Consider the following 27,335-nt stretch of genomic DNA (forward strand, 5'->3'; position numbering starts at 1 on the left):
ATCATCTGGACCTGCTGATTTAAACATGTCCAGCCCCACCAGAAGTTCCCTAACTAGGTCCTCTCTGACCCTAGGCCTGGCTGCGCCTCTCCTGAGACTCTCCGGGATCCCAGTGGTGTGGGATATCCTGGTCTCTGCTCAGAAAAATGGAGGCAAAGAATTTGTTAAAGAGGTCAGCTTTATTGTCTAGTGCAACCGCAAGATTGCCAAGCATGTCCTGCAGGGGCCCCACATTACCCAGTGCCTTCTTTTTATCCCCAATGTATTTAAAAAAGGATTTCTTGTTATCTTTGATCCTGGTCGCTAGTCCTAGTTCTGTCTCTGCCTTAGCCTTCTTAACAGTCCCCCTACAGTCTCAAGCAACGGACGTATAGTCCTCCTTGGTGATGGCCCCTCCCTTCCATTGGGTGTACACCTCCTTTTTCAGCTTTCAGATGTTCCTAAATGCCTTTGGTGAGCCATGGGGACTTTTGAGCACTCTTGCCCCCTTTGATTTGCATTGGGACTGTCACCTTTTCGGCTCAGGGGATTGTCTCCTTAAGGAACAACCACTTCCCTTGGACTCCCAACTCCCCACCCCTCCGGGACCTCAGTGCCTCCCCCGACAAATCTCTTTAAATCATTGAAATCAGCCCTCCTGAAGTCAAGGGCTACTGCCTTGCTGCAGGCCTTTGCCACCCTGTGCTGTATGGTGAATTCCAGCAGTCGATGATCGCTATCGCCCAGGTGGTCGAGGACCTGCATCCCCCTCACCAGGTCGCCTGTGGCCAGGACCAGGTCCAGCAAGGCATTTCCTTTGGTGGGACAGGGCACCTCATGGGTTAGCTGCAGGTCCTGTATCTCAGCTAGGAACCTACGTGAGCGGTCAGACCTGGCTGACTGCTCCTCCCAGCAGATGTCCAGGTAGTTTAGATCACCCATGATGACCATGTCCCCTTGACTTAAGTGCCTCCGTGAGCTGACTTAAGAATTTCCAGTCCAGCTCTTCCCCCTGGTTGGGTGGTCGATAGTAGACACCCACCATTAAGTCCCTTTCCCCATGACCCCCCTGTATTCTGACCCAGAGCACTTCAGTCTGCCCCTCCTCTGACACAGTGCTGTTTGTTTCATAGATTTCATAGACATTAGGGCTGGAAGGGACCTCAGGAGATCATCGAGTCCAGCCCCCTGCCCAAAGGGCAGGAAGTCAGCTGGGTTCATAGGATCCCAGCAAGATAAGCATCCAATTTACTCCTGAAGGTGTTCAATGTAGGTGCTTGAACCACCTCCGCTGGCAGACTGTTCCAGACCTTGGGGGCTCGGACAGTAAAGAAATTCTTCCTTATGTCCAGCCTGAAACGGTCTTGCAGGAGTTTGTGACCGTTCGACCTCGTCATCCCTTGGGGCGCTCTGGTGAACAGACGTTCCCCCAGATCCTGGTGGTCACCCCTGATAAACTTATAGGTGGCCATCAGATCACCCCTGAGCCTGCGCTTTTCCAGGCTAAAGAGTCCCATGGCTCTCAGCCTGTCATCGTAAGATCTGTTTTCCTGACCTCTGATCATGCGCGTGGCTCTCCTCTGGACTCTCTCAAGCTTCTCCACATCCTTTTTGAATTGTGGAGCCCAAAACTGGACGCAGTACTCCAGCTGCAGCCTCACCAAGGCCGAGTACAAGGGGAGAATGACATCCCGGGATTTGCTCGAGAAGCATCTATGGATGCACGCCAGCATTTTGGTCGCTTTACTAGCCGCAGCATCGCATTGCAGGCTCATGTTCATCTTGTGGTCAATGATGAGGATGTGTATTGCTCTTTGATGTAGGGCGCTGCACCCCCGCCCTTCCTCCCTGTTCTATCCCTCCTGTACAGTCTGCAGCCCTTGATATTTACTGCCCAATCATGTGTTGAATCCCACCAGGTTTCAGTGAGCCCCACTATGTCTGGGTTTGTGTTAGCAGGAGGGCAAGTTCCTCTTGCTTGTTCCTCATACTATGAGCATTAGTGTAGAGGCATTTAAGACCTCCTATGGGTGCATGCACCACCCCCTTGGTGACAGAGATGACATCTTCATCATTTGGACCAAAACCCTGTGGTCTCTGATTGATTTCCACCAAAAATTCAACAATCACTACCCCTCCATCAGACTATTGCTTGAATACTCTAACACCAGAATTTTCTTATTGGACACCATAATCAATATCCAAGATGGTAAAATTCAAACCACCATATATATATAAGAAACCCACTGACCAACATACATATCTACACAGAACCAGCAATCACCCTAAACACACCAAGAAAGCTGTAATTTACAGCGTAGCTCTCCAATACCACTGAATTTGCAGCAAGGAGAATACCTGCGACTGCCACCTCACAAATCTCAGAAAGGCCTTCAGCCAACAAGGGCACTCCTCCAGAGAGATAGATCGCACTTTTGAAAGAGCCACCCAGATACCACGTGAAGATTTGCTGCAGTACAAAAAGAAAACCCCCACAAATCACACACTATTAGTGATGACAAATCACCCTTCCCCAGAACCTGCATAGAAAATCCTCAAACAACTGCAACCTATACTAGAAGACTCCATTCTTAAAGAGCTCTTTCCAGAACCCCCAATCCTAGCTTTTAAACAAGCACCGAACCTTGCTAACCTCACCATCAATAGCAAACCCCCTATGACCCAAACATACCCGATGGATCCAGACCACACCAGGACAAGAAATGCAAAACCTACCAACATATCTCTACCACTCCCACAATTACTACACCCCACAACAGAACCATCAACATTCCTGGATCTTACACTTGCACCTCCAGAAACATTGTACATCTCATCCAGTGCACCAAATGCCCTAATGGAAAATATGTAGGAGAAACCAAACAACTGCGCACCAGAATGAATGCACACTGAAAATCTGTCAAAGACAGGAAGACCCAGCTACCTGTGGGTACCAACTTCTCACAGGACAATCACTCTCTTTCTGACCTCTCAGTTCTAATCCTCAAAGGGAACTTACAAAACACTTTTCATAGAGGAGCCTACAAACTTCACTTCATAAATGTACTGGATACAAAAAATCATGGACTCAATATAGACATTGGATTTATGACACATACAACCTGCCTGACATCTGATTCACCAGGTACCTGCCTGACCTGACCTCTTACATTCTTCTTTCCCCCCACCCCTCCCCTCCTTTTCTGCTTGTTGTTTTCCTGATTTCCAACTATTTCCTTTTTCACTGAGAGCCTCTTTTTTACCTTGTACTATCACTGTAGTGCTTCCCTTTGGCCTTTCCCCACCCCCTGCTTTCTTCCTTCTCCCTTCCCTGTTTTACCTTTTGTCTTTCTAATGTCTACCTATTTAAATTTTCACTGACATCCTTCCACACTTTTAGCTGCTCCCATTCCTTGGAGTCTCAGACCAGCAGAGACTCCCTATTCCTGAAGAAGGGTGACTGCACCCCAAAGCTTGCCTAGAACTTTTTTCCAACTACTCAGTTGGTCTAATAAAAGATATCACATCTACTCAAAGAACACTTTCTTAAAGGGCCACTCACCACAAGGGAGCCACAGTCACATTCCTCACCAGCCTCCACAAACCCATTGCCACACTCAGGAGGGTCCAGAAGCTGCAGGAGAAGAAGAGAGGGAAAACAGAGATGGAGAGGTGACCCCTGCCTCTTTCCCCCTCCCCAAGCCTCCAACATGAGCTGGCCCATGGGCCAATACAGGCACAGCCACCAGTAAGAGCCTGTCTTCAGACAGCACTGAGGCCCACCAGGCCAGGCATTGCCTAGATAGAGGGCATGAGGCAGTCCCTGCCCCCAAAGGGCCCTCAAGTTAAACAGACAGGAGGGGAAAACACAACAGAGTGGCTAGACGGAGTGCGTCTCCCTGGCCTCTGTGATTTTTCATACAGACTTTGCACCTGGCTGGATGATGGAGTGGGGCCTGCACCTGGGACTCAGCCAGACACTCCCAGAGAAGCCCCGGGTTGCATTTTGCAACTGGAAGTGGCAGAGTCCAGGAAACAAAAGCAGCCAGCTCCCTTGCTGTCTGTTCCACAGCCAGCAGCAGCCACACCATAGTCCTTAGTGGGCAAAGACCCAGCAGGATACAAAGACTTCCCTTACCCTGCCCACAATACGCAGGTAAGAGGTGGAATCTGACCCTCGGAGTGCCCTCAAGGGTCTCTGCAGACTCATTAGCAGCTACACACTCCCCAGAAGCCAAACCAGAGTCTGCACTGAACCCAGCACTGCCACTGCCTCAGGGAAGCTCCAGCTCCAAGCAATGCACATGCTGCCAGCTCCCCTACCTCGTGACAGTGCCAAGCTCTGGGTCTTGTTCAGGTCTTGGTCTCTCTCCTGAGAGTGGACGAGGGAGTAATGTGCAGGCACTCTCTGCAGCATGACAGAGACCTGCCAACCAACATCCCACAGACCAGCTGACAGTAACAACCCCACAGCTCCTCCCGGAGCAGCTCACATCTGAGCGAGGCAGGGTGGCTCTGCCAGGCCCTGTCTGCATGGTGACAGAGGGAAGTCCAGCCCCAAAGTCCTAGCCAGACAGATGGGTGAGAAGGGACAGTACCTTTAAGGGCTGGTTGAAAAGGCAGCTTCCCCCACCCTCCTGCAGGAACTGATTGTACTCGTCAATGCTGCAGCGTGAGAACTTCTGAGGCTGGTAGTAGCTGGGGGCAGGAGAAGGCATGGTTACACCTGCCCTTCCATGTCAGGATAGGCACCTGCTGCAATGCCCTACCCACCACCCAGACAACATGCTACCACCCTCACAAAGCACCCAGGGTGACTCCCTACCACCCCATCATTACCAGTACAGTCCAGGACCACCCCCTGCCATGCAGAGCAACCTATTAATTCCTCACAGCTCCCAGTTTGATCTACTACCATCCCCTGGCAACTAGCACCACCTGTTCACCCTCACACAGCACCCAGGGTGGTCCCCAGCACAGCCAGCGCCAGATGGCCTCCTGCAGAGTGCTCCTGACCATGCAGCATGCCCTGTCCCTGGATTTGCCCACATACTAAAGAGGCTCCAGGACATAAGTCTGCCTCTTTTGCCATGGAACAGAGTGGGGAGCAGAGGCCAATGTGGGGAAAGGCCTCATCCAGCACCACATTGCAAAGTCATGGCAGATGGCAGTGCTGGGAGCAGGGCACCTTGAGGAGCAGCTACAGTAACAGAGGCAAGAACATAAGAACTGCAATTTGCTGGGTCAGACCACAGGCCCATCTTGGCCAACCTTGTCACATGGTGGCTGAGAACAGATGCTGAAAAGGAGAGTGAACTGATCATGACCAGAGTTAATTCCACTGTTCCTCTCTGACTTGAAGCCTCCAGCATTTAAGGTTAAGAAGTTTTGAGTCAGAGCCTGCATCCCCAACTCCCATGTTCAACAACTACTGATACTACTTTCCGCCAAGAATTTGTCCAGTCCCTTTACAAATCTGGCTAAATGGTCAGCTTCCACAACAGCTGGTGGCAATGGGTCATAACCTGCAGTGCACTACTTTTGTCTGACATGCCTGACACACCCATCTACTTATGTGAGGCAGACCTGAGTGCTGTCACTGCTCCTGAGCCCCACTGGCCTCTGAAGCCTCATAAACAAATGCTTGCTCCTCCCTTCCATCATGAATGCATCAGCTCAGCAGGTCCCTGCTTTACAAGGTAGCAGGGTCCAACACTCTGAGCACAAGGCCAGGAACTCCTGCTCTGGTTTGCCATTGAGCTGCCATTGACAATCCCCTGTCCAAGAGGCCCAGCAGCTGTGCTTCAGTCTTGTTGTTTGTTCTCCGAGCAGTGTGGGCATGAGGAAAGAGCATGAGAGAGACCCTCCGAGTATCAGGGACAAGCTGGGTTCCAGACAGGGACTGGATACACGGTGGCCTGGTCTACACAGTTCCACTGAAACAACTCAGCAGCACAACATCTTCCCCTGCCAGCAGACCAATGACTGTTCCACGAGCAATGGAAGGCTTCTGCCACCACCCCGTGGCCCGCAGAAGGCATGCGTGTGCTCTTGTACTAGCTCTTGTGGCTCTTTCAACAGCTAGCATCTCCCAGGGTGCACTGGGCACCCTGCCCTGCCCTGCTGATGCAGCTGCTGTAATAGAGCTGCATGGTCCTGGCAGGAGTTGTGTCTGTTTCCCCGTGTTCAGACAGCTTCCCCACAGCACCTGCTGCCTGCTGCCAGGGCTCTGGTGTAGACTATCGTAACACAGGGCTGGGAGCATATTGGGAAGGCGAGGCTTCCATTTCAGACCAGGCAGAAGAAATCCCCCCAGCCACAGCCAGCATGCAAGGCACAGGCAGCTTCGCCCATGCAGACATTAGGTAGTCAGGCTCTGCCTCAGTCCTGCTTACAGTTGTCTCCTGCTCAAGCCACTGACAAAACCCCTGATCACTGCAGTGGTGCATGACTGGACATCCCCAGCTTCCAGTATCACAGAGAGATAGGCTGAAGGAGATGTCAGGAAAGCAGACCTTACAACGACAGGCTGAGAGCCATGGGGCTCTTTAGCTTGGAAAAGCGCAGGCTCAGGGGTGATCTGATGGCCACTTATAAGTTTATCAGGGGTGACCACCAGGATCTGGGGGAACATTTGTTCACCAGAGCGCCCCAAGGGATGACAAGGTTGAACGGTCATAAACTACTGTGAGACCGTATCAGGCTGGACATAAAGAAGAATTTCTTTATTGTCCAAGCCCCCAAGGTCTGGAACAGCCTGCCATCAGAGGTGGTTCAGCAGCTACACTGAACACCTTGAAGAGCATACTGGATGCTTATCTTGCTGGGATCCTATGACCCCAGCTGACTTCCTGCCCTTCGGGCGGGGGGCTGGACTTGATGATCTTCTGAGGTCCCTTCCAGCCCTAACGTCTATGAAATCTATGAAATCACCTCTCTGCTCCAATGGGACTGGCTGAGAGGACTGGAATGCTGTCCCTGGGACAGTCTACTTGAAGGCCCCTGGCTGAGGGGATACAGATAGAGTTCAAGCAACCATGGGACTGTCGAAGAGCTCTTCTGTCTCCTGTGCCACCTGGTCTTGAATGGAAGTGGAGGGACGGTCTCTCCATTTGGGTGAAGCAGGATGGAGCCAGTGACCCTGCTCATCTTCTGGCAGTCAACGCCAATATGGGACAAGATGCACCTTGGGGAAGGTCATGATTGCCAAGTAGAAGACAGACTGACTTTCCACCAAAGGGTGGTGGCTGAGATGGTGGCCAGGTACACCTTAACCAAGCTATGGGACAGGTCACTCCATTCAGCTCCAGCTCCGGGTACTCCAGGATCACTGAGGTGGAAGCTTTATAAAGGGACAGGGATCTTGTGTAATACCAGACCAAAAACCTAAAAGTCAGCAGTGCTCACAAAAGAGGAGAAAGACCAGCACTTCTTGTTGATATCTGCGGCAAACAGGTCAATCTATGATTCCCCCAGTCTGCAAAGGTGATCTGAAATACAACTTCTGTTTCCGCATGCACAGGAAAATGTCTACTGAGATTGCTTGCACTCGTACACAGGCCCTGGGAAATGCACCAGTGGAGGATGCATCTGAGGGTAGAGGACTGAGTGTGCACTTCACACCGCTCTGAACACCAGAATGTTGATTCCAAGTTCCCCCAACACAGAAGTCCAGAGACCTTGCACTTGGAGAAGCTGAACCTGTGCTCCCCACTCTAGCAGTAACATGTTTATCACAGTGGTCATCAATAGCTAAGAAGGGAGGAATGTGATCCTCTTGCATACGTTTGATAGGTTTTTGCATCTTGTCAGAAAACACCCAACCAAGAGAGGACGCCGCTAAGCCTGGCTGCCAGTCTGGAGTCAGAACTGTGGTCTCACAAAACTGTGGACAAGGATCTCTCTCTGGGATATGTTCTGGGCCTTAATTTCATAGATGCCTCCTCAGAGAGATAGGTGGCTTTGATGGAGAAGAGGTGTGCTGATGATCCATGTCCCACAGAGTCCTGGTGTCTGGGATCAGAGACTAACCCCCACAGGCTTGCTCAGGACTCAAAAAAAGCCCAGAGGTCACCCTGAAGAAGATCACAGAGGAATAAGAAAAGCAAAAAGAAAAAATGTTATGGAGAGCTCTGTCCAAGTGAGGACAAAACGGTAGAAAGATAAATAAAGATTTAGGCAAAAAGGCACAGGAAGGGCTGGAGGCCAAATTTACTAGAACAGTCTTGAAAGAGCACCCCATCTTGAGGTAAGAAAGGTGAGAGGTGTTGAGTAGTGGAAAGTGCCTACTGCCCTCCATGCCCTCAGCATGAATCATGACAGGGAGCTGGGATAGGGCACACTGTATGGGTACTGCAGGGTATGGAAGTCCTCACACTCAAGTGCCTCAGGTGTGGACACACCCGCAGTGGGTGGGCCTATGTGGACAAAGGATGCCAGGCAGCAGGGTCCCTCTTCCTGGACTGGGAGGGTCACATCTGCCATCCCAGAGCTGACTGTGGGAAGAATTCAGAATGAATTAATTCAACACTGCTGGCTGCTGTTCAACACATCATCTGGACCACCCAGGGAAGGAGAAGCTTCTCACAGATGGGTACACTGTGCTATGACCCATCTAGCAAAGGAAGGCTGTATCAACCCGACCAAGAGCTTCAGCTCTCCAAGAGCGACCTGATTGCAGGAGGAGGTGAAATTTGCCTGGAATGTGCTCCATGTACAAGGATGGTGAGGCAGGTCTCTGTATGAACTGCAGGCAGCAATGAGCTCACTCCCTCACCAGGGCTTGCCCTTATGCTCTGATAGCATATCTAGGAACACACATTTATCTCTGCCTTCCCCATCCATTCCAGTGGCCCATCAGAGCTGTTTCAAATGGTGTCTTGGCACATGAAGCAGCCAGTGCTCCCACCCACACCCTCCTGGAAACATGGGACTAGAGCACACCTCTGCTTAGCATCAGTCCAGGGATGTAGGATCCCCTGAAGCTGATACCCCTAAGCCTACAAAGGGGGACCCTCAACCATTGTGGTGAGACAGAGGAGGAGCTCTGGCACATGCATGGAACCTATCAACATGAGTGAGTCTGTATCAACTGAATGCATGAGCAACACCAATGACGTATTAGTTGTGTGTACAGGAGTCAGTATCAACTGGGTGCCAAGTGTTGTTCCTATGCTGTGAGACTAAGACCCCACCCTGCTTTGACCCAGCTGTTCCAAAAGGGAAACTCACCCAGTGTCTTCCATAATGCATCCCAGCCAAGAGTCTGGACACCTGCAGTCGCCTGTGGAGAAATGGAGTGACACTGCATTAGGAAGCAATGTCCCCTTCCAGTCAGGCACAGCACAGGAGTCAATGTGACAAATGGAGGCAAATCAAACCTTCTGGGCAACACCTGCTTCATAACTGCCCCACCACCTGTCATACCACAGCTAGACAGCAGGCATTCCTATCCTGCCCTCAGCCCTGGCTGTAGCCCAGAGGAAAGCCAAAGCTGTCATTGGAAGCACCACAGAGATACAGATTTGTCTGACCACCCAGTCCCTATGAACAGTCTCTCCTCCTGCTCTGAAAGCTTCTTGAACACCTGGCCCCAATGCTGCAGAGGGCAGGGGGACTGGGAACAGGCCTTCTGCACTTGTGCCTACCCTGAAAACAGTTCGCAGATGCTCACTCACCATATTGTAGACTCACCCCATTCCCCCCACCCCAGTCAATGTGGCCTCTGCTTTCCCAGTCTTCCTGATATGCCCAGCCCGTCTCCCACATGCTGGCTCACAAAGCCCAGCTCACCCTGTCCAGAGCTGACTGCAATGGAAAGTGGTAATATTTGTTCCCATAAGCTCCTGGGCCAACTTACCCCCAGGGTGAGGACTGGATAACCTGACAGAGAACATGATCAGGACATCAGGCGTAATGCCTTAGTTTCTGCAGAAAACACCAGGAGATCTCACACTGGCCAAAAGCCTCTGTATCCATGTCCCACAGGGAGGGAAAACAGGGCCTTCTTCTGCATTATCACTATTACTTCCTGAAGCACCCTGGTTTCCCATCCAGTGCCTCACCCAGTTACTCCTGCTTAGTACCCAGTGGACAAGGTTGCCAAGCCATTTTTTTTACTGACAATCTGTAGGCTTTTTACTAACAGCCAAAATTTTCTACTAGCCTGTTTTTACTGATATATGGTTTACATAATACAAATGCAACTCTTTTGCCAGGCTCTGCCCTGCTGTCAGGCCTCAGTAAGAAGTTTAAATTTAGGGGCTTAACACCAAATGTAGTAAAAAAGTAAAATTTGGTTGTTAGTAAAAAATTCTCAGTAAAAAAAAAAAAAAATGTTGGCTGCAGCAGTGGTTTTACACTGTCCTGTGTCCCTTCCACACCAGGGCCCCCTGCTCACCACATACCCTAATACCCCTGACTACACCATGCTGCTCTCCCCAGCCCATCCCTGCCAACCCTGCTCTGTCTGTCCAAACAGGAAAATCCAAAGCAGCTTACCTGCAACCCATAGTATTATAGGCAACCTGGGATGCAGCAGCAGCACATGGATGAAAGAACACTCCCCGTAGGGTGCTGCACTCCAACTCGAAAACCAGGTGGAGCCATTGTGCTCTGCTGGAGATTCAATCAAGCTATGGCTGCTTAGTGTTTTTACTGACAGCTAAAGTTTTTCTTACAGACTTTACTGATAGATATTCTTAGCTTGATTATTTATTTACTGTCAGTAAATTTACTGATGAGAACTGAACAAACGCTATACGGACAGCAGCGCCTGCCTGGCTACCTCCAGCTGCTCCTAACACACACAGGCATACATATATGCACACGCCCAATGTCAGGGCCAGACATTCAGCCCTCACTCCCCAACCAGGTGATGTTACCTGCTGAGCTCCGGTGCTTGTTCCACATCATGCCAATGTTCTGCCCAAGGGTCTGAGCCAGAGTCACAGCCATGGCACCAACGTTCCCATACTGTTATGGAGGAGGGAAACAACAAAGCCATCAGCATGGCTGCAGGAGGAGGAACCCTACAGCCCCCAGTCACCAAGCTCAGTCACACAGGGAATGAAGGGCACATCTTTTGGACAGGGACTCCCTAAATTCCCAAGAGCTTTTTGGTACAGTCTCCTGCTGCCTCCCCTGGCACCCTGCTCCTGGGCTTCCCGAACCCACTGCGTAGCCCTACAACCCCTCAGGTTCTTGCTTATGACTCCATGACCCTCAGATCTACTGTGCAGTCCTAAGACCCCTCATAAATCTTGCTCCATGACCCCACAGCCTTCCAGTCTTGCTTTCTAAAGAAGCATCGTCCCCCAGTCTAGGCTCTGCTTGGGAATGAATTAACACTGAAAAGACCATACCCCCTCCTACCCTGTATACCACCCTCCTCCCACCCCCAGGAACAGGCCAGACTCTGCTCAACCCACCTCATTGATACCCCCTCCACGAGTGAGTGAGCAGATCCCCCCGACGTAGGCAGTCCCACTGCGGCTGCTCAGGAATGTCCTGCCGCTGCAGAGGGGCAAGGAGAGAGGAAGTGAGGGAGCAGCAGCCCTGCTCCATCACTCTCAGGACAGCAGGCCTAGTGTGGGGAGTGAAGAAGCTGTTTGCGCCTAACTTAACACAGGCCAGAAGGCATCAGGACTTCTGGCTCCTTCACTCAGATCTGTCACCAATTAGCAGCTTTGGGTTTTCCCTCTCTTAAGCCCAAACTTCTCCTCCTGTCAAAGGGGGACATTGACCCTGCCTTACCTCCTGGGATGCAGGGAGGGTTAGCAATCACACTTCAAAAGCAGCTCCCAGCAGGGGGGGAACACTGTGGGGAGTGGAGCAGGAGTGCTGGCTGGATGGGACCTCAGAGCTGCTCCATCCAGGTGTAGCTCAGGGAGCAGGGCAGGAGCACTGCCTCTGCAGGGGGGTGAGGAGGGCAGTACAGCTATCCTGGCTCTCACGAGAAGAGGTGGACAGCATCACTTTGCTCTGGCAGGGCTTCCTTCCGGTATTTCATGAATTCTCCCAGGGTCTCCAACGGATCCTCCTCCACTCGGATCTTGTCCTCTGAGGCCCATGTTTCCATGGCCACCAGCACAATACGGGTATTCAGCTGGTCCCTGTAGATCTAAAGGATGAGAGGAAGGAGGCAGGACATTACATTCCCAGCATCCTTTGCCACCATACCATTTCCTGGTATGGGAGTGCCCTCCCCTGGAACGGGAGGGCCCTCCCCAGAGACCCTCTGCTCTCCCAGCTGGACCCAGGCCCACTGCCTGTCCCACTCTACCTCAAGGCCCTTCTCCCTCTCCTGTCCCAGACAAGAGGAGCGGTCCCCCCTGGCAGGGGGTCACTCTCACAACACTCACCATGTCAGCCAGGTTCACCACAGACTTGGCAAAGTTGCTGGTGAGGAACACAGACTTGCGCAGCTGCCTGAACTGGAAAAGAGCACAGACAATGGAGGGCAGCTGCTGAACTGGTCCCAACAACACTCCTGGTGGCCTGAGTAGTCCAGAGATCCCCCCATGCAGTGGGGAGCTTTTCCTTTGTACATCCAGCCCCTGACATCAAGCACAGCAGGAGATACCACACACTGGTGGGAGGGCTAAGCCCCATCCTCTCAGGATGGCAGAGGCTGCAGCACTCACCAGCTGATGGTCGTTGACCACCACAAGCTCAATGTACTTGGTCTCGCTGTGGACGGTGTGCTGAGCTCGCCGCACCTGAGGGGGCAAAGGAGACATGTGAAAGAGACTCAAGGTGACGTCATCCATGTGTGGATAGGGACGTCCAGGGGACTGAGGGAACAGGCAGATACAAAGGGAACACTTTGCTGCTGGATACAGACAGGCAGTGACTCTGGGCTCACTCATGGCCTGCTCGCCTGGATGCCTGCCTCACTTGGGGCTGGAGTGGCAGCTGCTGAGCCTGTCTCATGGCCAGCTCTGGCCTCACACAGCTCCCATTGGGCATCTCCCCTGAGCAGTCAGCTTCCCTTTCTGTGACGAAATAAGGAAGCAGGGGCCAAGTTCCTCCAGGGTACAGTATACTGGGGGTGGGCGCATCAGGAAGGTCAAGGCCCAGTGCCCACACTCCTGCAGGGCTTTGACAAGCCAGTGGAAGCTTTCCTGGCCTCGGGCAGAGAAGCAAAGAGGTGCCAGCTTCCAGCATGGCCTTCTGCTCTCCCTCGCCTGCAAAGAGCAGTACAGGCTGGCCTATGCTTTGTCCCATGCCAGGTCTCAACAGAGCCCCAGGGGAGCAGGGGCAGCAGCAAGTACCTCCACCAGAAGATTACTGAAGGGTGGGCTGGAGGGCTCTCCAGAGGCCATCTGATTCTACCCCATCCCACATCCAAGAGAAATGAATGGCAAAGCCAGGAGGCCACATCCTGATGCACAGGCATGACATGTGGGATGTGTTGGCTTGAATCAACAGCTCCTGTGACAGGCAGATTTGCTACTCCCATCGTGACCCTGCAGCCACACTGGAGGAAAAGACCCAGCAGGAGTCACAGAACCAGAGTCATCCTGGCCACAAAGGGACCCCAGGAGCAGAAGCAAGCCAAGCCAGTCTGGGTATTGCCTGCTGGAGAAGCTCCTCTGTCTTTTCCACATTAGGACAGCTCCCATGCAGCACTATGGGATTGGAAGCATGGTCATAGCCCCTATATAGGACCCATACCTATGTATCCCCATCATTCCCTTCTCCCCCCCGCCCCACTGAAAAGCAGCCCCACCTGCCCCCTCCCCAGCTGGTTGGCTAAGCAGAGCCCCTACCTGCCGCCGCCGCCGCCTCAGTTTTGGTAAACTGGCTGGGACATAGAGATTCAGCGCAGCAGCCAGACAGCCTGGGAACATAAGGGGGGGACACATCAAGTGGAAGGTGATGGGGCTGAAGCCCCAAGGGAGCAATGAAGGGCTCTCAGAAATGCCAAGGGTCAGAGGGCTGTTGACCAACATGAGGCCAGTCTGGTGAGGTTTCTGCAGGTCACGAAGGCTGGGTAATCCCCCCTGGCCAAGTGACCCAGCAAACACGGCTTGTGGAGGATAAGTTTACAGCTCACAGGCAATTTTGAAAAGTTAAAAATAATTTGTCTTTGGCAAGGGTGGAGGAAGGAACCAAAAAGAAATATTACAGTACTGGAGGAATCTAATATAGAAATGCACAAATCCCAAAAATGTTCATCTGGGACTGAACAAAACACTATGCTTTGAACTTTGAACTCTACCTTTGATCTTACATTTGAAAATAAAATTAAAGGTAGTTTTGAACTGAAAAGTCACTTGGGACTGACAACCTGAAACTTTCCCATATTTAAATTGTAGTAAATAATTTCCTGGGAAAACCAACACAAATTCATACAATGTTATGGTAATGCCGAGTCCAGGATTTTTCTGAAAACTGTTCCAAGTGGCCCTGTTTGCCCAGCTCTGCATGAAGGAGGAGAGCTCAATCCTCAGCCCAAGTCTGTCTCGGCCATCCAGGCAGGCTTGCAGGATGGTTATAGTAGTATAGCAGCTCCTGCAGATCAGCTACGTGCTCCCCCCTTGGCTCAGTGGCCCCAACACAGGTACAAAGCCCACAGGCATTTAGGTACAAAGCCCACAGACACCACTCACCTGGCTCTGTGCAGCCCTGACGATGGTGAGGAGCAGGCATGTGTTGGATCAGGTGAGGTTGAGGCCCCTGCTGCAGGGAACAAGAGAAAAGGAAGGCCACACTCTCATCTGGGCCACCCTCACTGTCCCAGAATAGGACCCAGCCCGAGGAGCCAAGATGCTTTTGTCTGCCAAGCATGTACTGGGAGAGGTGGTCCATGCATGGGCTGGGAACATGAGTCTAGGTAAGAAGTCCATGTCCCAGGTGGGGTGGTTTCATCTGCCTCACCAAATCCTGCCAGCACCAGGATATATATATATCCACTCATGATCAGAACTGGCGGGGGCTGTGCCACAGAGCTGGTGAGCAACCACTGAGCAGTACCACCATGCCACTGCTAATCTTGCCTTGCCCCAACACAGAGGGGCAGGAAGCTGGTGAGTGAGCCCTGTGCATGAGGAGCACCAGAGTGAAAGAGGCTGTGGAGTGAGATGTTACTAATGTCACTGCCCGGTTCTCTTCCCAGAGCAGCAAGGGAAGGGAGCATAACTGGGGTACACTGAAGTCTTCTCAAGTTTCATCAGAGCCTCTCAAGTGAGGTCCCTGGTGTTCAAGCCATGCTGAGAGAGCCAGGAATAAGACCACAGAACACCCCCACCTGACCAAGCCTCTGAGTAGAGAGCAAGCACCCCATGTTACAAAGAAGAGCAGGAGAAATAGGGCATTTTGTCAGCTTGACACACCCTCCCCAACTTCCACCCCGCCAAGTCCTGCACAGTCCCAAAGCCAAGAATTTGCAAAGAGGACTAGGGTTACCATGCATGCGGGTTTTCCCAGATACGTCCGCTTTTTGGTTCTCCGATCTCCTTCTGGGCAGTTTTTAAAAATATAAAAAAATGTCCGAGATTTTGCTCTGCCTCTGCTCAGCATTGAAGCTTTTCCTGGCACTTTCTGGCTTGCCCTAGCAAGCAGATGCTTGGGGCTGGGGGAAGCAGGAGAGGAGGATTGGAAGCCAGGGCATCACATGCATCTGCTCACAAGCCCAGGCAATGGCACGCAGGTAAGGCCAGCAGGGGAAGGGGGTGGAAGGTTCTTCAGAAGCAGCAGGCAGCTGCATGGGCAGCAGGGCTGGGGGGCAGGGGACTGAAGATCAGGAGTGAGGGGCACTGGCAGGGCTAGCGGGGGAGCAGGGGGCTGCAGGTTGAGTGTGAGGGGCACCAGCTTGGCCGGGGGGGGGAACGGGGGACTGTAGGCAGGGAGTGAGGGGCACTGGCAGGGCCAGGGGTCTGCAGCTCAGGAGTGAGGGGCAGCAGCAGGGATGGGGTGGCTGTGGCTTGGGAGTGAGGGGCACCAGGGGGCAGGGACTGGACATGAGCACAAGCATATCACCACCCCCAAACAGGTGTCCTCTTTTTTGAAACTGGAAATATGGTAACCCTACATAGGACCCCAAAGCAGCCCCGGGTAAGCATGCCTACATTGCCCACCTACGAGACACAGTCAGAGAACAGGGGCTCCACCACTGATAACCTTCGCTGTGCGCTGCTGAACCTGCTGGATGCAGGATATCACTGGGTAGGATGGAGCCCTATTCCTGTGAAACCCTCACAGGGCAAGGGCTTTGTGACAGGCCCCATAGAAAGGAGGTAGAGGGCTCCACAGAGTGCATGTCCCTGACCCCCCTCCCAGTGCAGTGCATCCCCTGACACTGGCCTCCCCACAACTCTGTGCCCTGGGTCCCAGCACCAGACTAACTGGAACTGCCTTGGTCGCACTCCTTGGCCCCAGTGCCAAGGTCCTGATGTAAGTAAGTCTCACTCAGAATGAGGAGGCAAGTCTCAGCGATGGAGCCCATCTCCCTCCCCCAGAAGCTCTGCCTCCAGGCTTCACCCCTAAGTGACCCCTCCCTCCTGCCTTGCATTACACTGAAACCACGGGATCATTAATTGATGACTGCAGGCAGCTTGAAGGGGCCAGTTTCCTAAAGGATGGGCCAGCAGCAGGGTTGCAGGGATGGAAAATACCAGGATAGGATTTCAGTCATTACCTGCTGCCAGGCAGCTAGGTTACCACCCTGAGGGAGTGTTGGGCCAGGGGAGAAGTGGCTGGGGGGAAGGAACACCAGCCTGGGGCCACGGACACATGCAAAGACTCAGAGAGGCCCCGTGAGGCAGAAAACCCTGCTGAGTTCTGAAGACCCCCAAACCAATCCATTCTGTAGGGACAGGTCTGGGTACTGGACACCAAGTGCTCAGGACCTGTCACCAGAACCAAAGTTGCCAGAACCTGGCAGTGGAGTCCCCCATGCTCAGGACCTGGCACCTGAGCACTGAGAGCTGGCGCAGGAGTCAAGCCCATAGATCCCATCACCAGAGTCTGAGCACCTGTAACTTTGCCCTGGAGGCTGAACTAGGAGCAAGGTGGACTCTTGCTTTGTAGGTGGGCAGGGGTCAGTGACCTGGCTTCAGGCCTCCCCTTCACCTTCCCCTGGAAACAGGAGCCGAGGGAAAGTTGAGAGCAGGCCATTCCTGGCAGGTGATGGAATTCCAGCCCAGCGGCCCTCACCTGTCTGTGCTCAGCTTGCCCATAGGGCTCAATCAGGTAGGTGTCCCTCCCATCCGAGAAGACGCCACTGCAAGGGAAGCAGAGACATCGGCACCAAGCACCCTCCAGCTTCCTCCTGTATGGGTAGGCAACACGGCACCCCAATCCCCTGCCAAGGTGTAGGGTGCCAGTTTGCTGCCCTCAATGTCCCACATGGAGGCAGAAGAGGTCTCCTCCCACACACCCAAAGCTAATGCAGGCTGCTGAATCCTGTCGCGCCCACTGCTGTCCCAGAAGCAGGAGTCTGCAGCTAGGTCTGTCTGTTCCTGTAGCCCCCACCCTGTGCCCTGGCCCCCCAAAGTGGTACTTACTGCAGTCCTTGGCAGCTGGACAGGGCCGCAAAGGATCGAGCCTGCCCTCGGAGACTGCCGTGATAGTAACAATGCTCCCCCGAGCCCTGCAACACAAAACGAGGGGGCAGGGAGAGGCATCAGATATCAGGTCACTTCAGGGAAACTCCAGAGCCCCGACCCCAAAGCAAGGAGGGAGCATGGTCAAGTGGGTGAAGTGAGGGACTGGGTGTCGGGGCCACAGGTTACTAATTCAGGTTGTGCCACTGATAACCCTGGGTGACCCTGAGTGAGTCTCAGGCCCCACCTCTTTCTACCTGTATGACAGGGATAACAATCTATAGGCACTTTGTTTAACAATGAAGGCTTTTGACAGACAGCTTGGTTTGTTCCTCACCTTTTGGGATGTGTCGCCCTGGTTCCCCCCATTCAGGGCAACGCACACCCACCCACCCACCAGTGTGTCACAACAGCTCCAGAATGCAGCAGGGCTGTGCCACCCAGAACTGAGGCACATGCTCTGTAGGTATGCGCCCATGCCACCTGCATCCATGCCTGTGTGCATGTCCAGCTGTCCCATGTGCTGGCTCAGTGGACATGGAGGAGAGGCCAAGGATGGATGTGCACCTTTTCCCCTCCATGAGGATGACTCTGTTGGCACTTGACATGTCTATGTGGCTACCTGGATACGAGCCCAGGCTCATGGGTCCTTTCCCTGCATATATACCTATATATGTACCTCAACTTGTGTGTGTGCATACATGTGCCCTTCTATATGGATGTAAGCAGGTGTGTTTTTACCTGTCAGTGCGCAGGCATCCATGCCTTTCTATGCACACATGTGTGCATACATGTGTGCACAAATGCATGTGCCCCAACAGAAGTGTGCACTCGTATGTGTGTACACTGGGCCTTCCCCATCCCCTGCATGTGCCCATCTGCCCAGGCACGTGTGTGCAGCCCTCCTCCACACACTTGAGTGCAGCTGGGCTTAGGCTGACGTGGAAGCAGCAGCCTTTGGTTGGCTCTGAAATCCCCTTCCTCTGCTGTGCCTATTTATAGGAGCTGCAGCCACACAGGTTAGCAGCTCCCCAGCCTCTGACCTGCAGAGGGGGGGCAGGGTTGCCTGGTCACCAGGAGACCCCTCCAGGTTTGCTGAGGGGGTTGGGGGAGGCAGTACAGGAGTGGGAGCAAGCAAGGAGATCTGGGGAGAGTTTGGTGGAGGGGAGGACACGGGCAGCCCAGCCTCTCCCTGCCTGCAGTGTGTGACTTTTGTATTCACTCAGCATTACTGCTGCTCCACTTAGAGGGCTGCCTTTGTGAGGAGCTGCACGGGGAAATCTGCATGACAGGCAGGGCTGCAGGGAGCAAGACAAGCCAGGCTATTTATGGAAACCCCATTCATCTTTTTAATGTGGCAGTGCCTGCTACTGACTGAGCATTGGCACCCCCTCCCCACTCATGTCCCTCCCCAGTCCACTCCCGCTTATATGGCCATGCTCCCAATGGCTCTGATTCCCACCCACATGCACTAGAGGGCTGGTGCCCTTGATCCCCCCCCCCATCCTCACCAACAGGGGAGTGGGCTACAATCTCACCTCTGAGAACTGTCAATGCTGCAGGAATGCTAGAAGAAACCTGGGTAAGACCTAAAGGCCCCAGACCCCACAGCTGCCTACTGCCTCCATCTCTATCCCTCTCCTTTGACCCTGGGATGAGGACACAGCCCGTCAACTTCCAATGACAGGAGCAGGCAGGGTGAAAAAGAAAGAAGCATGGGATGTCTGGCCATTATGTTCTGCAGCCTGCAGAGAGGTTACAGCTGGATGTAATCCCAGGTAGCACAAACACATTGGATGGGGGTACATCACAGCCCCTGACCCCTAGGGACAACCAAGGACCTGTGTGTCCAGTCAGGCTGTAGCAGACCATACCAGGGCAGGTCCTATGGCAGCTGGACCTACCCTACCCACCAGTAGGCCCCATGGCTAAAGGGAGAAGGGTCTCTTAACAGCACACAAACCTCAAGGCTGCCTGAGCTCTACATAGCTAGGGTCATGCCCATCTTCAGCTCCCTGCCACCAGCAGCAAGCTGCTGAGCCACTAGGTACAGACTGGCTGTGCAGCAGCTGCAGGTGAGGGAAAAGGCCTGGCCTGGATTTCCCTGCCCACTGGAGCCTGCCCAATCCAAGTCCTCTCCCTTGTAAGGGGAGACACCCAGGCTGGCTCCTTTCCCTGGCACTGGTTCTGCTGCTGGCTCTCTCCCAAGACCAAACTCAGGAAATGCCTGGAGTCTTTCCAGCTGTGACAGCGAGGTGCAGAAAATCCCAAGTTTGCTCTACAGAGAGCCTGTGGTCCTTGGCCCTGCCCCCAACACCAGGAGGGTCCAGTTGATACTCAGGTGCAGGGCAGCATTGGTGTGTGCCTGCCCTCCTAAGCCAAGCTTGGTGCTGCCTTGGCCAGACATTGCAGCTAGGGCACTGTATGCTGCTTGCCTCTGAGCTCATACAGAGCAGCCAGGAAAACTGTCTTGGAGCTCCACTCTGGGGGAGAGCACTGATCTCCATGCATCACCCCAGACAGCTCCACATCTCACCCCACCACCACTGTCCTCCCAGCCACCAGCACAGAGCTCGCTGATGCTGGTGAAAAAGCTCTGCCCTAGATTTATGCTTCCTTCAACTCTGAGTAGGCCCCAACATGCAAGGCGAGGGACAGGCCCCACAAACAGCTCCAGGTCTGCACAGACCAAAGATGAGAAAGTAAGATGAGTCCCCCAAGAGACAGCGACTCAGCCAAGGTCATGTACAGGGACACAAGCACTGCCAAGCTAGATCTGAGCCAGTTCCCAGGGAGCTGTCCCTGCCTGACCCTGATGCCCACCATAGACCTCTGTTGCAGCCCCATGCCTGCTTTCAGAAATGCCTCTGCCTGGCCCCTCCAAAGCCACAGCTGGCTGAGGACCCTGCCTGGGCTGGCGATTCAGCAGCTGGCAAGTCCCTCCCCTCATGGCCTTGTTTTGTCCCACACTTACCGTGCTGTGACTGGCATTTCCGTCCTCCTCAAAGTGCCGTTCCACATAATGGGAGGAGAGCAGGTGACTGCCAGAGAAATGGGAGGATGAGAGCAATGAGGAGCTGGTACTGGTGAAGCAGGGAGGTCTGAGTCTGCAGGGGACCCATGCCAGACACAGATAACTGGCTCATCCCAAAGGGCTGTGTCCTGTGCCTTCTGCATGGACAGAGCTGGAAGCCAGTGCATGCACCAGGGCAGAAGTCCCCTGCAATTGCACTCTGCCCACCCAGGGACTGGGTACCCATTTCCCCACTCCCTTCCAACACTTCATGCCCGCCTGAAGGATAAAGCATACCTGATCTAGTAAACAGACTCACATGAGTCCCTGCCTGGCACGCATGCTCTACACATCCCCAATGCTCACTCCTGTGCACACACGTGCACCCTGCCCCAGTGCGCACATTCTACCCACCCACACCTGCATGTACCCCATGCACACAGCTCTGCACAAAAAATTTCTGCTCCAGTGAGGGGGGTCTCCTCAGCCACACCTGCTCACTCACGCATACACACACAGACTGCCCCAAAGCATGGATTCTCCACAGTCACACCTGCCCATGCACACCCTTTCCACTTGCTCTTTGCTGGGAAATCCCACCATGGGCTGCCAGTTATGAGCGCCCTCAGAAGGAGCTACATGGTGCTAGAGTGGGAAAAGTACAGAGCTTGACCTCCATTCCCTGGACATGTCCGAGTCTTGCTCCCCATCAGGGAAACCGAATCATCTCTCACTCCCGTTAATCACACCAGCTCCTGTTACACCTCAAGCTCTGGAGCTCACCTCATCCTGTCAACAACCAGGGCCTGAGGCTTCATTACCAGCACTGTGGCAGATCCAAAGGACACCATGAAATATTAAGGGGACAGCTTACACCTGATGCCTGAACTCTGAGTCAGCCCAAGGCCCAAGCATTGTGCCAAGGCTCACACACAGCACACCCCCACTCTTTCTCAGGGCTGCAAATGTACAATGACTCACAGTCTCACATCCACACACCAAGGTGAACACATCCAACACTGATGTAGGCTATATAGATGCAGGGGTACAAGCTAACAGACACAGGCTCACTTGTTCTCACACACATCAACCCTGGTACAAGCTCATACATACACACACACATACTCTTACACATAGGCATGGGCTCGGGCACACATGCATTCTCTTTCACAGTGTTGCTCATGGCTACAGGCTTACACACACACACACACACACACACACACACACACACATCTGTGCATTCACACAGACCTATGTGTAATATCCAGGGGAGGACTATTGAGACCTTTGTTGTACTGACACCTACTATTGGCAGCTGGGCTGAGATCCAGAAAACCCATATCCCACCAGCCACTGAAACTCCCTCCTCCAATGGCTGCTGTGGCTCCAGCACTGGGGAGTGGCTCCTGCACCAACTACATCCCTCTTCCAGACCAAGAGCAGGCCAGGCTTCCCCCACTTTCACCCCACCCTGCCACATGCCTCAGCCCTGCCTTGCAGAGGCAGCCATGTGAAGACAGAGCCAGCACACCCATGACCAGGGGACACTTACTGGTTGAGCTCCAGATCCAGGGTGAAGGCTGAGCCAAAGGCATGAATGAGGAAGCTCACCTGAGCCAGGTGTACATACTGCAAGAAACAGAGGAAGAGGAGTGAGAACACCCCCTGTCCATTGCCACAGGCAGGCAGGCTGGAGAGGCCATTGTTAGTGAGGGGCACACCAAATGCAACTGGGGCCAGTGGGCTCAGTGAGCTAGAAAGCTAAAGACCTCTCTTCACAATGCCAGCCGCACCTCAGCATGGCTCCTGATGCTTCAGGCTAGCAGGGGGGTCTCACTGTGTGAGCAGCACTGTAACTGGAGAAGGAGGACAAAATGGTCTGCAAGGCTATATGGGTCCTAACAAAATGGCAGATAAGCTCAATACAGGGCCTTGTCCATGGGAACCAGGAGCTATTTGCCACCCCCGAGCAACCCCAAACAACCTCTGTTCTGAGGGCTTCAGCAAAGCCACAAGCATTTTTTGGGTGACCTGGCAATTTTGTTTAAGCGGATGTCAAACCCCCAACAAATAGCCAGGACCTCCACAGTACATGCCACATTTCTGCCCCCTTTCTCCCTCCCCACATCTCCTGGACCCATCACTCCAGCATCTGGATGCTCCTTTACAAATGACCCTGGAGACACTGGAATGCCACTGCCAGTGGTTCACCCTCACCTGCCTCCTGGGGTCCAGACCTGGTCACCGCATCTCTAAAAAAGTTATAGCAGAAATGGAGGGCGTTCAGAGGGGGATGGAGAGAGATGAGAGATTAAAAAGACAGGGAATGGTTGAGAGAGGAGTCAAAGAAGGGACATGATGGACAGATTCAAAATAATACACACAACAAGGGAGATCAGGTGCTGCTATTCACTGGGCCTCCTGATTCAATTACAGGGAAGCATTTAATAATACCGAAAAGCAGCACCACATGATGGGCTTGCCGGACTCACTGAGTGGCTGGTTGGATTCCAGAAGGGTACCATTTTTCACGGAATAAACTACTGAACCAAAAAAAGGTTGTGCAGCTTTATCCCCATGTTAAGGAAGTGGAAACTGAGGCTCAGAAGTCTGGGTGGGACTTTGTTAACGACCTATGTGTCTTACAGCAAGCCTAAAACAGAGTTCCCCTATAGCTCCTGCTCCCCTCTGCTTGAACCTACCTAGGACACTTCCACTCACCTCAAAACACTTGACAAATTTATAAATTCATAGCCCCCTGTCCCTCCCCAGCACACACACAGCTCTGCCCATGCCCCTCAGACCTGATTCACAGCCCCGTTCTCCACACACACATATATGCACACCCTCCATCCTGACTCGTATACAAATCAGTAATCCACTTGAGTTCTGACCTGCAACATGCATGCAGAGACCAACAACCATACAGACTCATTCCTAGCTGGGTGGAAGCTGTGATAGACACAGGACAATGCCACTGAGATCAAGACAGATACTGTTTTTCCCTTGAAGGAAATAACTGGCCTGTGGAAGTGCTGACTGCAAGATCCCACTGAGGTTCTCCAGGTCAGAAGGATCCAGACAGGATGAGACAATAGTTCTCAACCTTTTTAGACTCAAGGCACCTTGCCATTAGATTCAAGGAACCCCTCAGAAAATGCCAGCTCTCAGTTTTCATCTGTTGACTGCAGAAAAATAATACAGCAATTTTTCTATTGCAAAGAGCTCAGGAAAACCACAACAGGTTCAAGAATGTTTTTGACACTAGATTCCTATTGGAAATCTCTGGGTTTATCTTGTGAATCATGTTTGCATAACCAACAGTGCAGCATTGCGTAGGACCCTGGTTGCAAATCACAGAGATGAGACATTGACATGAGTGCTGAGAATACTGCCCGCAGATACCCTGCCTCTTTGCACACAGAGTTACCTCTCCTGTTAGCAACACAAAGCAGCTGTGGGAGCCTTGGGTTATTTCCTTCTGAGGTATCTTTAAATCTAACCCAACACCTACTGAAGACAAAGGAAAGGCTCCAACCGGCTGCCCACAACTTTGAATCAGGTCCTCAAGGCCAGACTTTTGCAGAGCTCAACCCAGCAGGCAGGGGGGCACTGGGAAGCCTGCCCCTGGGAATGCAATCCAACGGTGGTCTCACTCCTCCTGTAGCAGCATTGAATGCTGGCCACAGCTAGAAACAGGTCACTGCTGTGATTGGGTTTTGCACTTTCTACACAGCCCCCTCTTCAGAGACCAGCTCCCCCTCGAGAGTAGTGAAGAGCTGGGTGAATGGCACATATCAAGCAGAAGTGAACAGGGCAGGTCTGTGCAGTGGAATCAGCAGCTATCCTGGGCATTGGGTGCTTTGGTCTCAGAGGCAGAGATTCCAGGTCAGCAGTCTTACAGAACAGACGCTGAACAAGAAGGATCGGAGTCCAATTCCACCCCAGGATGATTCTGCAACCAAAACCCCCCTGTGCAAGGAGTGTCAATGATGGGGCTGTCTCCAGAGAAGGAGCAGAGCCTGGCATATGCTTTGCTAGCTGGGAGGAGCAGCAGCTGGGACAGGCAGGTGACTGGGGATAAGCAGGCAGTGGGATGCCTGCACAGTAGATGAATGGCTGGCTGACTGCCCGGTTGCATGAATGAATGACTCTGTGCTCCATTTCTCTGATGCTTCTCCCCAAGATCCTAAGCTGGTGGATCCCTGTCAGAGTTTCTCCTGGCTCCTGAGCTCCTTCCCCAGATCCCCCAGTTAGAAAAGCCCTTGCAGGGGGCTGCAGCACTCACTCCTCAGCCACCTCACAGCTTCCAGAGCTCACAACCTAATTCTTTACAGTGTTTGTAGGACATGAGACGGAAACTTCCCTCTCCCTGGAGGCTCGCTGGGACCCCCAGGCATGCCATTCACCTAAGCAAGGAGCACTGTGTGAACTGATATGGAAGCTAGTCCCCAGCTGCCTGGAATCTGGGACACAAACTAGCTGCCATCACATCTTCAGTGTCACCCTCCAGAGCCACATGGCACTTGCTTCCAAAGGATACCAACCAGACAACACTCCATGTATGAGACACAGGTAAAACAGCAAGCTGCTTCTGTCTCCTGCCTACAAACCAACAATCCTGCAGCCTTTGCCTGGTTCTGCTGCAGAAACCAGAGGCTCTAGTCACAGCTTCTTGGAGTCCTGAACTACCACTGCCATATTTCTGGGGTCTTCCTCCATGATGCTCAGGCTTGAGGGCAGCAAGACAGTGGCACTGCAAAAGTAACCCCAACTGCTGAACAGGTCAGTGATCTCAGTGCCTTACAGAAGAGGAAACCAAGACACCAAGCAGAGACAGGACATGCCAAGGGCCCCCAACTCTAGATACTGACCCAGTCCAAACACTCTCAGCATAGAGGGAGATTTTTTATTTGTTTAAACCCAAAACATTTCTGTCCTGGCCAGCCCAAACCAAGCTGTTTTCCAGTTTCGTCAACTTGGCCACAGAACCAGAAAACCCATCACTTGGCCCGCTCTGATCTGGACAGCCCCACACTTCTCAGCAGCCCTGAGCTAACAAACCAATGCACATGGATAACAGAATAAGGACACAGGTATTCCCTGCCTGCTCCCTGGAGGTTCTTGCTTCCTCTGTGAGGACAAACCAGTCAGGTAGCACTGGCAGCAGGCTGGATGTCAGGGGATGTGGGCTGCAGGCCTGGCCCTGCTGGTGATCTCCAGTGCAATATTCACATCCCAAATGGACTTAATGCCACTTCATATTTCCCAGAAGTTGTATGAGGCTTGACTCATTAACAATACCTCAGACAGGGGGTGCTACAAAAGCACAGGATGTTGCCAAAGACACTGGGCTGTGGGTTGTGTGTATCTTTGGGAAAAAAGAGGATAAATATCATGGGATCATAAGGAAGTAGGGCTGGAAGAGACCTCACAAGGTCATCTCAGCTAGCCCCTGACAAGACAGGAACATCTGTGACTAAACCATCCCAGCCAAGTGTCTGTCCAACCTGCTCTTGAAAACTTTTAAGGACAGCAATTCCACAGCTCCTCTAGGTAGCCTGTTCCCATGCTGACCACCCTCCTAGTCAGAAAGTTCCTCCTAAATCTCCAACCTAAATTTCTCCTGCTGAAGCTTGAGTCCTGTCCACTATGGTCATGGAGAAAAGCCCATCTCCATGCTCTCTGTAATAGCCCTTCTGGTATTTGAAGACTGTTATCAAATCCCTCAGGTCACATCCCCACATGTAGGGGCATGTGCTTGCAATGGCAAAAAAATATCAGCACAAATTTGTGCTGTTACTTTTTGCTGCTGCGTGTGCCCCTGCACAAGCATTCTGGTGTGGGGCAAAATGCCCCGCTTCAGGAAAACTGCTGTTTCCTTGCTCCTCCCTGCCATGCTGGAGACACTGGAGTGGAACTAGAGGAAGGGAGATGCTCTGGCCAGCAGCCAAAGTATCTCCCAAGAGGATCAAGCTGCCATGTCTGCCTACACATGCTCCTGTAACACACACTGCACTGCTTTTTTTCATGATTTTTTTTGCTACCAGGATTTCCCAGTAGCAAATTTTGTTCCCATGCTGCAACTCTGCAACATGGGTCACATTTTAATATTCCAAGAGTGCAATTTGTGGCACCACAAACCGCATATGCCTACACATCTGGATCCAGCCTCAGTCTCCTCTTCTTCAAACTAAATAACCGTAGTTCTTTCTGCCTTTCCTCAGAATCACACCTCTCAGGCCCCTAATCATTTTCTGTTGCTCTGCACTGGACTGTTTCCAAACTGTCCGTGTCCTTCTTGAAGTACAGGGCCCAAAAGTGGAGTGCGTACTCCAGGTGAAGCCTCACCAGTGCTGAACAGAGCAGAAGAATCAGTTCCCTTGATTTGCAAGGGATACCCCTGTTAATACAACCCAGGATGCTGTTGGCTTTTCTTGCAACAAGAGCACACTGATGGCTCATATTTAGCTTATGATTCACTGTAACCCACAGGTCCTCCTCTGCAGTCCCGCAGCCCAGCCAGTCATTCCCTAGTGTGTATTTGTGCACACCATGATTCCGTCCCAAGGAAGGACTTTGCACTTGTCCTTGTTGAAGTTGGTCTAATTGATGTTGGACCACTTCTCCAGTCCATTCAGGTCATTCTGGATCCTAGCTAGCCCTGCCCTTCAGAGCATCTGTAACTCCACCCAACTTGGTGTCATCCACAGATTTGCTAAATGAGAATAAAACAGGTTGAGGTCAGGCTCATGCTCAGAGCAACTACATCCTTGGATTGCAGTGCAGCCCAG

General features: G+C 52.6%; 1 protein-coding gene across 6 annotated transcripts in view; it reads right to left on the reverse strand.

The window, feature by feature from the left end:
* Window positions 1-27,335, reverse strand: part of ADAM11 (ADAM metallopeptidase domain 11) — a 72,523-nt gene that overhangs the window by 21,597 nt on the left and 23,591 nt on the right. For all 6 annotated transcript variants that reach the window (XR_016441953.1, XM_090044338.1, XM_090044337.1 and 3 more), the window contains 14 exons: window positions 22,094-22,170; window positions 20,503-20,569; window positions 17,490-17,575; window positions 17,140-17,206; window positions 14,595-14,664; window positions 13,752-13,822; window positions 12,624-12,698; window positions 12,342-12,413; window positions 11,934-12,100; window positions 11,409-11,493; window positions 10,863-10,953; window positions 9,211-9,262; window positions 4,578-4,677; window positions 3,542-3,613 (listed from right to left, as the gene is read on the reverse strand). Coding sequence is in view for 5 of the 6 variants with exons in the window: in XM_090044338.1 (XP_089900464.1) it covers window positions 3,542-3,613; window positions 4,578-4,677; window positions 9,211-9,262; window positions 10,863-10,953; window positions 11,409-11,493; window positions 11,934-12,100; window positions 12,342-12,413; window positions 12,624-12,698; window positions 13,752-13,822; window positions 14,595-14,664; window positions 17,140-17,206; window positions 17,490-17,575; window positions 20,503-20,569; window positions 22,094-22,170 (1,152 nt within the window). In the remaining variant the exon portion in view is untranslated. The remainder of the gene's footprint in view (window positions 1-3,541; window positions 3,614-4,577; window positions 4,678-9,210; window positions 9,263-10,862; window positions 10,954-11,408; window positions 11,494-11,933; window positions 12,101-12,341; window positions 12,414-12,623; window positions 12,699-13,751; window positions 13,823-14,594; window positions 14,665-17,139; window positions 17,207-17,489; window positions 17,576-20,502; window positions 20,570-22,093; window positions 22,171-27,335) is intronic.

Source organism: Crocodylus siamensis, chromosome 4, assembly GCF_052110815.1.
Source record: "Crocodylus siamensis isolate JL-2025a chromosome 4, ASM5211081v1, whole genome shotgun sequence".
Classification (NCBI taxonomy): domain Eukaryota; kingdom Metazoa; phylum Chordata; order Crocodylia; family Crocodylidae; genus Crocodylus; species Crocodylus siamensis.